This window comes from Protopterus annectens, chromosome 5.part0 (assembly GCF_019279795.1).
Source record: "Protopterus annectens isolate FY-2018-M chromosome 5.part0, PAN1.0, whole genome shotgun sequence".
Taxonomy (NCBI): domain Eukaryota; kingdom Metazoa; phylum Chordata; order Ceratodontiformes; family Protopteridae; genus Protopterus; species Protopterus annectens.
In genome coordinates, this window is record NC_056735.1 from 1,872,334,516 (window position 1) to 1,872,347,862 (window position 13,347).

At 39.1% G+C, this 13,347-nt stretch overlaps 1 protein-coding gene across 1 annotated transcript in view; it reads right to left on the reverse strand.

The window, feature by feature from the left end:
• Positions 1-13,347, reverse strand: part of VWA8 (von Willebrand factor A domain containing 8) — a 3,458,065-nt gene that overhangs the window by 1,174,960 nt on the left and 2,269,758 nt on the right. The window contains exon 37 of the mRNA XM_044071701.1: positions 7,545-7,749. Coding sequence (XP_043927636.1) covers positions 7,545-7,749 — 205 coding nt within the window. The remainder of the gene's footprint in view (positions 1-7,544; positions 7,750-13,347) is intronic.

Sequence of the window (13,347 nt, forward strand, 5' to 3'; positions counted from 1 at the left end):
GGCTTCCTTTTTTTGGAGGAGAGTGTCTTGGTTCTATTGGGTATGGGGAGATCCATGCATTTGTTTACGTGTTTGTACAGTGCATTGGTGTATGATTCTGCAGTCACGCAACTATTCTTCATTTGCATGGGTGCCATGAAGTTAGCCACCTCTGTTTTTAGGATCCCAAAGTTATCTCTGGAGAAGTTGTGATTACCTTTGCTGGGGGTGGGGTGGGAGGGATGTGGATTTCCAAGGTGATTAGTTTGTGGTCGGATCTAAACAGGGAGGAGCTGACTATTGGTGTAGAGCAACAGTCACCCATGTTAGTAATGACCAGGTCAAGGATGTTGCTACCTCTAGTGAGGGTAAGAATGAGCTGGTCCAGGGGTTTGAAATTAATGAACTCCAGGAAACGTTGGGCAAGTGTATTGGTACATGAGTAGTTTACCCAGTTATTGGAGGGGTAGTTGAAGTCGCTTAGTAAGACAGTGTTAGGTTGGACTCTAATATTCTCCAGGGTGCTTAGGAACGTGGAGTGCGAGTCTTGGGACATGGTTGGGGACCTATAGCAGGCTACAACCTGAATTGTTGTCTTACCCGATGTTAGCTGCACCTGAAGTATCTCTGATGTGTTATGTTGGGTTACCAGTCTGGAGGTGTGTGCATCCTTTATGAATATGGAAACACCACAGCCTTTGGAGCTTTGGTCTAAGTTCTGGGGCCGAAAGGTGTGGAATGAGTTATAGCCTGGTAGTGCAGGGGTGCTTTCTGCTGCCTTGAACCAGGTCTCTGTTACAGCACAAATGTCGATGTTCTCCATTTTAAGGAGTGCCTTGGGCGGGTGCATTTTGAGATTTACACTTCTAGCACTGAGCAACATGACCCTCAGATTGCATTTGTTTGTAGCTGTTACAGTGGTAATTTGATCTTTGGAACACCACCTAAAAAAGGCACTATAGTGTTGACAAGAGGCTTGGCCAGTATCCGGAAGCCCAGGGGTGACAGATGTAGGCCATCTCTGGCAAAGCATAAAGGTTTGTCAGTCATGTCATCCCAGGCAGACAGATATAGGATCCCCTTAGAAGGACACCAGAAACTTAGCCAATTTTTGAAATCAATTATGTTCTGCTTGTACTATGGTATCATTCCGGGTGATGGTAGGATGCTGCTCATCATACCCGCCTGGGCTACATAATCCGAGAGCTCCTCCATGTCTCTTTTCATGTAGTACAGGGAGGTACATCTCAGGTCATTCACACCCACTATGAGAGAGTCATATTTGTACCTGTTGTTGAGCGACCTGAGTGCATGCGTTATGTGTCGGATCCTGGCAGCTGACGTTTGCTTTCTCCTTATTCAACCTAGTGAGTGGGACATCAGTGTGTCTCACTATCGAGTCACCTATGAGTTCATGCTATAATACACAGACAGCATACCAAAATATCACTACTGACCTGTTAAAAATGGCCACTATGCTACAATGACTTCTCCCCTCCCAGGACAGAACCCTGACTCTCTGCTGAATTGGATGGGTTATGGAACTAGGATAACAAACCACCAGGGTTAACATGTACAACTTTGTTCAGTTTGGAATGTAAGCTCTATTAAGTGCTCGAAAAAGGTGACAAAGGTGTATCTCCTTAAAAATACATATAGGTGGACTTCTTGTGGTCTGTGTGATCTCTTGCCTAGAATTGTTTTCCTATTCCCATGATTCACATTTATGTGGCTACTGCCAGGCCTAGGTCTGACATAAAAAAGAAATTGCTTCAGTGTCAAAGCACACCCACATAACTTAGAGTTGTCATCCTTTTGCGCCTTTATAAGGACTGTAGGGGTGCATAGCTAGTTTCCAGGGGAAGCTGCTCCCTAACAAATAATTCTGTAGTGAAGTTAGTGCCCACTCAACAGAGACAGAGAGACTATTGCTAGAATGGCATAGCATGCTGTGGTGGCAGACCAGGTGTTCCTCACCACCAACCTCGTGAGAGTGTATGCAGTAAAGGATGTATCAAAGTCACGTTATCTTTCACATGGATTGTCAGAGGACAGGCTATGGTAGCAAAGCTGGGTAAAAAATTTCTACAGTAGTCTGCTAGCTGAGCTCTTAAAGTGCTTTCATTTTCAATTTAGTACAGGATACAAGCCAGTAATTGAAAACTTCTATTTTTTTCTGTTTGGGGTCTAATTATGCCTTTATAAGTCATGTGTCTTACTTGACTTCTGCTATAAAAAGCTTAGTTTTTGGCAGCATTAACAATACGTCCCATCTGTCTTAAGCAGTCAAAATCAGCTTATACAATGGCCAAATGTGACTCCCAATCTGCTAAATAAATGACTACATCATCAAGGTGCACAGCTGAGTACATAGTGTGAGGTTTCAGGTCTTAATCCACAAGCCTGTGAAAAATGTCAGGAGCTCAGTGAAGTCTAAATTGTTAATGCAGAATAATGAAAAAGTCCTTTAGGGGTGGTGCTGTCTTCTCTATGTCTCATGGATGAAATGAATTTGTCGGTATCCTGTGGTCAACAATGGAGTGGTCAGTAACCTTGATTTGCCTAGTCTCTTCTATAAACTCATCCACTCTGAGCATTGGATGTGTCAAATTCAGATATCTCATTCACTCTCTAGAAATCAAGGCAAAATCTTACAGAGCTGTCCTTATTAGGGACCAACACAATCAGACTGTTCCATTCACAATGAGACTTCTCAATAACTCCCAGTGTAACCATCCTTTTCTCTTCTTCAACTACTGTTTTTCTCTGGGAATAAAATGGTTTACATTTGCCTTCTCACCTGGCACAATTTCAGTATAATGCTGAACTGCATCTATTTTATGAGGCTGCTCAGAAAAGTTACTTCTCTTTAGCTCAGGCCATCTTGTAACTGTCAAGACATCCACACACAGGTACCTGATACTCTTTGAGTAGCTACAGTTAGGCTCCAGACATTCCAGAAACAGATCCACAGTTAAGTTCCTGGACCCCTTCTGATCAAGGTTCCCAGACTGTCCACTGTTTTCACAAACATCACTGTCTAGGAGCCTTTTTTAACTACAGCTTCTCAGGTGCTCTATTTTACTTGTGCTGTTACATACTTTGACTACCATATTACACTGATAATCTGTCTAACATTGTCTATGTACATGCAGCAATTTTGACTTATTAAACTGCCACTATGCCTTTACATTGCTATATCTATCTGTATCCATACATACATTATCTAGCTATCTAGTTATCTGTCGGCATCAACCCCCTTTTTCCCATTTTGACATGGGGTCAGGGTGTCACATCAACAGTGACCATCACTTACACCCAGTGTTCACACCACTAGCTGGCTATCCCTGCCACAATCGTTCTTCCACATCACATACAAACACATGCATTCACACCTATGCCCAATTTAGAGTGCGTAATCCACCTATTGCATGTGGGAGGAAACAGGAGCACCCAGAGAAAGCCCACTCAAACACAGGAATGACATTCAGGCTCTGCACAAAACACATCTCAGCCAAGAATCAAAATAGAAAACCTCTTGCTGTGAGGCGATGTTCCCAGTTACGCACACACACACACACACACACACACACACACACACATATATATATATACATATATATATATATATATATATATATATATATATATAGATATATATATAAAATATGGGTAAGTGCCAGCATAGCTAGCTGGAGTTTTGTAAAGAATGATATGTCCTTTGAATATCAAACTGATTTACACAAGATGCTTGTGTTACAAATATATTAGAACTATGTCATTTGTATATCAAACTGATTTGTATGAATGCTTGTGCTGAAAATGTATTTGTGAGGTTTGCTGGTGTTGAAATCTATCAACAGTGCACCCTGCTGAAATGGAGAGAAATGTTCATGTATTACTGTAGCTGAATTAAATGTATATATTTTAATAGAGGATACTGGGACAGCAACTGTTAACCAGTTAGCTTGCTTTAAGAAAAATAAAGGAAATGTAAGTGAGCTGTTAAACCATTAAAATGGTACCCCACAGTGCTGAATAGGACTGGAGACGCTAGGTCTGAGAAAAAGCCTTTGTTCATTAGCTCAGTAAAAACAGGGGAAGCCCCATTCACTGCCATAAACATTTAGATGTGTATTGTAGTTATATATGCTAAATTCCTGTCTCAGCTTCAAAGGGGAATACAGTGAGAATTTAGAGTCAGGTGACCAGATGAGGTCATTCTGCCAGCCCTCTTGGAAATTATATCTTAGATATTACAAAGAGAAACCTCAGAGTATAGATTATTCTGTTTAGGGGAACCTGACTATAAAGACCCTCATCCACAGCATCTTACCTTGCGGTAGTAAGTAACTTGAACAGTAATTCTTTTAGATTAGTTAGGAATATAGTAAAGTTTAGTTTAGATATTGTTTTTCTTTATTTGTCTGAGTCTGTCCATCAATGTTCTTTTCAATATTTCCTGTGATTTGAACTTTGTCCTTTACTGTGAATATATTCAGTATTTTCATGCTCTTTATTATTTATTATTAAATATATTTAAAACTTTTATTGTGGCTGGTCCTTGTAAAAGGTACTTAACCTTTGAGAGTGCTTATATTTATTTGGTGGCACTGTGTGGGCCACTCCAGAAGGCCTAGCCATCTTGGTCAACTACTACCATTTGTATCAATTTTAATATTACACAGTATAATTGGACACCCTTTGTTAAGGGCCACAGAGTAGCTGATTGTGGAGTGTATGGTGACAGTAACAACTACCTTAGACTCTGGGCAGAAGGGGGCATGACAGCTAAATCTGTGCCAGTCTTTCCCAGCGGGGTGTGTGTGTGTGTGTGTGTGTGTGTGTGTGTGTGTGTGTGTGTGTGTGTGTGTGTGTGTGTGTGTGTGTCAGCTACATGGGGGAGGGACATGAAGCACTGGGTTTACACAGAGGGAGTGGAGGACTTGGCTTGGACACTCAGCTGAGGACCTAACCCTACAGCTGTACCAGTGAGGGGGTCTTATTGGGGACTTGGAGGGATACAGATATACAGAAATCCAGATCCCAGGCTAAGTGCATTCCCTGTCTGCTCTTAAGGGAAATTGTGCTTGATGCAGAGAGGTCTGCATCTGGAAATACTGAGTGTATCCACTTGTATTCCAAGTGCATGCCCCTCTCCAGTGTCAGTGGTAAGGACTCAGGCTCCTTGATTACTGGCCCAGTGTGGGGACATCACATTCACATACTTGTGGCCATAATAATGCAAATAAATGGGCATTTGAGTGAAAATCAATCTGAATAGTGCATCAGTTTGAATAAGCAGTCTGTCTAAAATCCATGAACTTGAAATACACCTGAATGTCTGTTGAGCACACTGTTGTAATGATACACTGCAGATATGAGTCAACAAACTGTGGTACATGTGACACAATGCTGGTAAATGTCAAGAGGCAGAAAGTATGAAAATCAGTCCACACGTGTCAGCTGTATTTTGCACTGTACTATGTATCTTCAGGTGTTGAAGGTGAAGTATAATCTACAGTGGAATCCTGTAAGAGAGGACATATGTTGAGCATAGAGGGTTATTTGTACATGCTAGGAAAGAAGTTTGAGGAGAAGAGTTACTGGGCTTTTAGTTACACGTTATCAAAAGTGCAAGGGTTGAGGCTTATCTGTCCCTGGAGTAAATGGTGAGAAATTGTTAAACAGTAATATACAAGTGGAATTGTATAAAACGTTCCCTGATTTCAGAGTCAGAGCTGAGTTATCCCATCACTTTTCCCTTAACTGTACTTATAACTAACTTGTATTATTCCACTAAGTTTAATAATTAACATTAAAAATGAATGCTACTAGATGGTCATATGACCAGCCCCATTTATGTCTGCTACCTTCAATCCCACTGCCATCAGATACTGCCTTGAATAAGGTGCACAAGACAAAGGTCTAACCCTATACAATATTTAAACACACCAATAGCACAATATGCAGTTTTCATGCTGAAATTATAACACTGTGGACAGCTTTATAATTAAATCTTCAAAGAAATGATACAACTTGTTATTAAATTGATCTAATTAAACTTATTAAATTAACCACTCCTGACATCGGCAGTGATGAAAAATAACAATACAGGACTCTTTTGAGGCCCTGTATTTGGAAGGAGTACACTTTAAAGCCTTTCACAAGGATCTATTGGAAGGCAAATCTGATGCAGCCACAGTAATTCCAACTGCAATAGAGCATATTAAAGTCGCTGCAGTTAAATAGCTCATAGCTGGATCTTGAGATAGGGCTAGTGGTCTTCTGAGATGTGAGCTACTGCCTGGTCCAGCCTCTGCCACTTGATGCACTCCCGATGCTCTTAACTGAGTGCCCAGGTAGTCTGAAGTGTTCAATATGAAAAATGAAGAGGGTGCAGGTTGTGCCTGAAAATGTCTATTGTGATCAGTATATTACCCCAGTAAACAGACTAAAATAAATAAACTCAGTAGGTTCTATTGTTAGATATGTTCTTCCATTAACTGCAAATTTCTCCCTGCAAATAAGTTTAAACAAGACAAACCACTGCAACTATTATTTTGCAAAATATAGCAATATTTAGTGCCAGGATCAATATAATCTTGCTTCTTTTCTATTTAAATGCTTTCTATTTAACCTGTATCAGTCTCCTTTAACAAAATTGAACCAAAGATTCATAAACTATCAATTATATTATTCACAATATCTAAATCCTCAATCACTAGCCTGCCTCATCAGCTAACTACCACATTCTAAGCCTTTTCTATAGCAGTCCCTAAACTATGAAATTTCATCATCACAAACATACCCTCATCCATATCATTCATGGAAACAGTAAAATCCACTTTACTTAGGCTAGCCACTTCTAACCATTTTAACTATCCTTCTCACTCATCTCAACTGTAATGTTATTGTAATCAAATGTAATACAGCTAAAAACTACCTCAAGCTTCATCTGTCTCTAAATTTCCCCGCACACCATCCAGTAATGCTTATCACACTCATATGCTCACACACACTCATCTTGGGATACTAATTTAGGCAAATTCAATGATACTCAACACATTAATTGTACTGTATGCCTAATTTATTTATATGCATTGTATAAATCCAGCTATATTTATGCAGTCATGCAAATGTTGCCACTTTCTACAGAACGTGCACACACACACACACACATATATATATATATATATATATATATATATATATATATACACATATATACATTTTTTATTTTAAAACCACACATATATACATTTTTTTATTTTAAAACTATTGCTAAACTGTGGATAAAATGGACACTTTTGGCCCATTCCACATACCTAAAATAAATAAATAAACTCAGCACGCTTTAAAAACCAAAGGTCCTGTCGGTAAATGAAATAATAAATATGAGATGGGATAAACACTACTACGAAAGATGTATCTTCAATTTTCCCAAGTTATAAATATAAAGACACATGAAGCACTGTCACTCACTGTTCTAATTGACAAAAAGCTCATCTTGAAAATGAATAAATAAGTTCAAATACAATCAGGATGAAAATGAATGTCTATACCTGAACAGGCTTCCCTTCATCTTGTCCAATCATGTTCCTCCATTCAAACAGAGAACGCTGCAGGTTAGACAGCCCTGTTTCCCAAAGCCTTATGCAGCCTCCAAAATCGACAGTCACAACACTACCACTGCCCATAGGTGCTACCAGAAAATCTGTGTCTGAGATTTTAGACAACCAAGAGGTATATGGTGACAGCATTGATGGCCTAGAAAGGAGAAGTGTAGAATAATTAAAATCTTGAATCTGTATAACAGGGTGAAAATGAATTATTTCATATATGGTATTTTCAGTTAATAATGGTATACAAAGCTAAAGTTGCCAATAGCATATGTTAATGGTGTTTTCATATAACCCTAGTTAATATTCTATATTTTGTCATAAAAAATGAACACTGCATTAACTTTCACTGGCAGTATGAGAAGTTATTTTAAACACATTGAATTATATTAAATTTCCTGACTCTATAACAGAAGCTTTAACATTTGTGCAGTACATGGGAAGCTCCTTCTGCAATAAGGAAAACTCATAGGTTCATAGGTACATACTAGGCTAACAACATCTAGGGCCTTTATAAGCTTAGCCATGAAACCCAAATCTGACCCACAAATTTTATGTTTTAGACATTTATATAGGCGGTGAATTTTGGTTATGTAAAGACTTACTGACTGCCTCTGTCCATCAGACACATAAGCACCAGATCATAGGGCTAGGGAATTTTGTTTCACATGGATCGGCAGCCTGTTCCAGAGAATGTGAATTCATTGAGATACATATCTGTCTCTTCATCATGTCCTATTTATGCCACAAGCAAAATTTAGGTCTTTCTAACTAATATTTCTGCTATTGTTTGTTTTGCAGATGTGCAAAAGGTTCATCAGAGAAGGAATCAATGATGCCTTATAAGCCAGTCAGAGATCGCCTCTGAGTAGTCTAAAGGAGACAGAGTATAGAGACAGGGCTTTGAGGCAGTCTGCATAGGACATTATATTTATGCCCAGTATTCTTTTTGTAAGGAAAACTTGCAGATGCTCCAGTTGCTACATGTGTCTGGTCAGGTACATTCCACGGGGGGCATTATACTTGTTGATGAGTCTGATGAGGGCTACAGAGATATGATAGGTTCCCTAGATCTAGATGCCATTTCCTTACTTATCAGTTGATCATCATAGAAGAATTTCATTAATACCTTGGACACATGTTGGACAAAGATTAGGCTACTGTCTATATGAGTCCCAAATCTCTAACTAGTGAGTCAACTCTTAGGAGTGTTTTATCAATAACGTAGTTTCCTGGGGTGGCCATCTTATACACGTTATACAGAGGTTTACACCTAATACTGTAATTTATTGTACTAAATAACTTAGCCAGACCAAAGTAGGTAGTATGCACCATTTTACCCTCATCCATTGTATTGGGGACTTTTTTAAAAAGGTCCATGAGGTTCAGTAGCTATAACCTTCCTCTGACGAAGCCAAACTAGTATATGGAGGTCTCCAATGACTTTGTTGATCATTTCCATGACACTTCTTTCCATGAATTTGAAAATAAGACTAGTTGACTAATGGGTCTGTAGTTTCTACGACAGTCTGCCCTTACGAAGGGAGTTAGTTGTTGTAGTCCTCCACTCTCATGGCACAAAGCCTGTTTTGAGACTAAAGTTAAATAGTGACTCTGGTGGCCCTCATAAGTTGTATTTTAGATTATTCAGAAGGCATCCCAGGATATTATCTGGGCCCACTGAGGCTGTGTTCCTGTCCTTAGCAAGTGCAACCAGGACACGCTCTCTACAGCTGGTGAGGTTACGTTTGATTTCAGTGTATTTCTTGGGGGTGGCTGGGGGTGAGTGGAGGTAAAGCTAGAACTGAATTTGTCAGCAAACTGATTTGCTATACCACCTGGCTCAGTGAATGTGGTATCATTAATCATCAGTGCAGCACACTGCTGTGTGCTGCCTTTGAGGTTTCTGACATGGATGAAGAAGGCCTTACAGTTGTCTTTTGTCTGGGAGGTTATCTTAACCTCAAAATTTACTGGACTTAATTAGCTTTTACGTCACCTGTTTGATGAGTGAGTTCTTATCTTTATGGGAGTTGCACTTCATGATTTTAGTGACTTTTTTTTCTTTTTGTTATATATATTGTTTAATCTGGGATGTCACCAGGGCAGTATATATACAGTCTATATACAGCTAGTGACGTATTTGCACAGGATTTCTGTGAACAATCCAGCACAGGCTGCTGTTTTCTTTGGGTTTAGAGGGGCATTACCTTTTGTCAAACTACTGCTTAATAAAAGCTAGTTTTCCTTTGAATATAGTTTCTCTTACTGGGTTTAATGGAGTTACCAAGTAAATTTTGATATCAAAGGAAACAGCTTTATGGTAGGACCTTACCAAGGGAGGACATGACATTGGGGGGGGGGTGCAGCGTTCTGCCATATTACGAGGTCCAATATTTTGGAGAACTCCAGTGGGCATATGCGCTAACTGGTCATGGGTGTTTGTGTTTATGAAGTGCCAGGAATCTCTGTGCTAGCATATTTGAGGCCATGTAGGATTCCCAGTCAATAGTGACCCTATAGGTAGGGTGTCTAGTTGGATAGTAAGTGTCCCCAGTAGGTCTAAGTATATACTGTGAGTTTCTTGGGACATGGAGGGTGACATATAGCTAGCTAGGATATGGTGCAGAATTTCTTCAATGGTGATCTGCACATGGAGAAACTCCAGCATGTCATCCTATTAACCAACCTAGAGGTTTGCTTGTTACTGATGTATATCACGACACCTCAACTTTAGCCCCTGTCTGTGCAGCTAATTGTCTAAAAGTGTGGAAGGCACTGCAACCTTGCACTGCCGGGCTACTCTGTGTGACTTTAAACCATGCCTCAGTAACTGCACAGATGTCTATATTCTCAAGAGTGAGAAGGACTTAGAGGGAGTGTATTTTTTTGTTAAAGCTCATGGCACTGACCAACAACACCTTCAGGTTCAGTTGAATTGATTCTGCTATGTCTGTAGGTTCATCAATTTAGCAATACCATAATGTTCTAGCCAGTATTTGAAAGCCTAGAGGAGACAGATACACACCAACCCTAGCAAAGCAACATGGTCTGTTAACCATGTCCTCTTATATTGACAAATACTGGATCTCCTTAGAATGAAACCAGAAACTCAGTTAATTGTTAAAATTACTCTTTTGTTCGTATCATGGCATCATTATCATTGAAGGTAATATGCTGGTCAAAGTTAGGCTCATACAAACCTGAGACATATAGTCTAGGAGTTCCATAATGTCTCCCCTTAATATAGTCTAGGGAAATGCATCTTGGGTCACTTACACTTACATGGGCTATGATGGAATTGTACTAGTACCTGTAGTGTAATGACTTCAGTGAATGCATAATTTGGTGGATCCTAGCTCCAGATAGGCAACAAATCATTATCCTCTCCTTGTTCAGCCTGGTTAGAGGGGCTTCGGTTTGTCTTTCAATGGAGTCCCATATGATTTAAGTCTTGGAAAGTTGTTTGCTTGCCTTATGGGCTTTCTATCTGGGGCAGCATTGAGTGTGGCTGTATGTGTGGTGTTAGGTGTTTTTGCTGAGTGATTCTGGGTTTGTTGAAGATATGCTTTGCCAATGAGCGGTCTAAAAGATCTTTGTTGTTTAGAAACATTGCATTTAAGTGCTTCAGCATACATTGGTCTATGTGTGTGTTGTGTGTATGGCTTTGACAACCTATTACCTTGTATGCCACAGTTTAGCCACGAATGACATTGTCTATGTACATCTCTCGCATACTGTATCTGTTACTTTACAAATTAAGTGGTTGTCAGCAAACATGAGACAATTACTACAGTGTCTCAAGATACCATATCCACCAAGTTGGCTGCACATAATTTAGGAAATTGCATACACATGTTGTCTGGTCCTGTAATTGGTGTACTACAAGGGTATGGCACACTAGGAATTTCAGAAGGCTATCAAGGGTGCATTATTTGTGCAGACTAGGCTACAAAATATTACATTTTACTAAATGTAATGGTATTAACACTCAAAATATGAACTATTTGCTCTAAGCTTGTTGGTACGCAATATTCTTGCAATATGCTTACTATGTTACAGGATACAGATTTATAGACAGTTCCATAGGGAAAATTTGCTTTCTTGGTGCCTACTTCTGTACAGGGCACTGCTAACCACCACTGTGCAATGAGCATCTCTGCACAAAGGCACCAACTTTATACCAGCAATGAAAAAAACTGACTCCTGAGCACTCTAGCCAATAGCCCTTTTTGTGTTTCCTAAAACAAATAGACCAGTCAAACACTTCCTATCACAAAATGAATAATCCCAGTCCACCTAATGTAAAAACACAGTAAAAAGAATTCCATAAGTGCAATGCTATTGCAAACAACTTAAGCAAACTAGCTAGAAATCCATTACAGGAGACAATTTCAAAGCAGCCTTAACAGCAAAAGTGATAGAAAAAGGACTTTTTTGGTAAAAGAGTCAGTGAAATGCACAAATAAAGAAGAAATAGCAGTGACTACTTAACATAAGTTATACAAGTGCAGTTTTATCAATCCAAAGTAATTAGCTTTGCCTGGATGGCACTGGATGCAAATAAAATATAAAGAATCAAAGCACAGAGCACACAGCTTCATAAACACACCAAATGAATACATCACTGAAAAAACAGAAAACTGACTACAGAGCCCTCTGGAGAATAAAACAACTACACTTTGAGTCCTTTTGTGTGTTTCTCAAGCAAACACCTCCTGCCAAAAGATGAATAATCTCAGTCCTCCTAATGTAAAAACACAGTAAAAAGAATCCCACAAGTGCAATGCTAATACATACAACTTAAATCCCTTATGGAAAGTGATTTTATGGCAAACAGCAGAAAAAGTGATAGAAACGCACTTTTTAGCAAAAATGTCAATGAAATGCAGAAGTAAAGAAAGGAAACAGCAACAGTTACTTATACAAGTGCAACTTATCAAACCAAATTGTAATTTCTTTGCTACAGTCTAGGGGATTATTTCACAAACACTATAATATGTATCAACATTAACTGGGATGAAAAAAAGAGCATAACGGCAGCTGTAAGCAAGAATAACATCCAGTAACAACAGACATTGTGTGCAACCTCTGACCAATAGGTGACTAAAGACATGGCCTTATCAACCAACCAGACTCTTTCTCAAGTTTTTAATTATTCATAAAGTTAGCTGCATTAACAGCAGAACAAAAAGTATTACACTGAAAAAGAAAGAAAATATACATTTGTGCTTGCATCTTCTTTTCAAGTAATATTTCTTCTCACATACTCCACATCATACTCATCTGAAGGATTACAATCTATACTACTGCCTTTAGTTCTTGAAAAGTGTAACTTGGAATTTGAACTTTAGTCTTGAGAATTGGTTATTACATTGTTCTCAGACAAAAAAGCTTGCAAGAATGATCATAGTACATTCACCATTAGCTATAAGAATGGAAGGTACTGGGTACAAACCCAACCTTTCCAGCTGAATTTATTTTGTCAACAGAATAAACCCAAAAATGAATGTAGCTGTGGACAGCAGTGCAGTGATAATGCCTTTCAGGGGAAAAACTGTGCAGACCAAAAACTTTTAAGCATCAGCTATGATGCACAGTATTCTCTAGATAGAACATGGATGACAGACTGCATGCCATTTCACAACTAGCCACCCAGTGCAAAAACACAGCTTTAGGTGATTTGGTCATGTTGACTAATATCATCAAAAAAGAGGCATAGGTATTTGCTTTTGCTAAGTGGTTG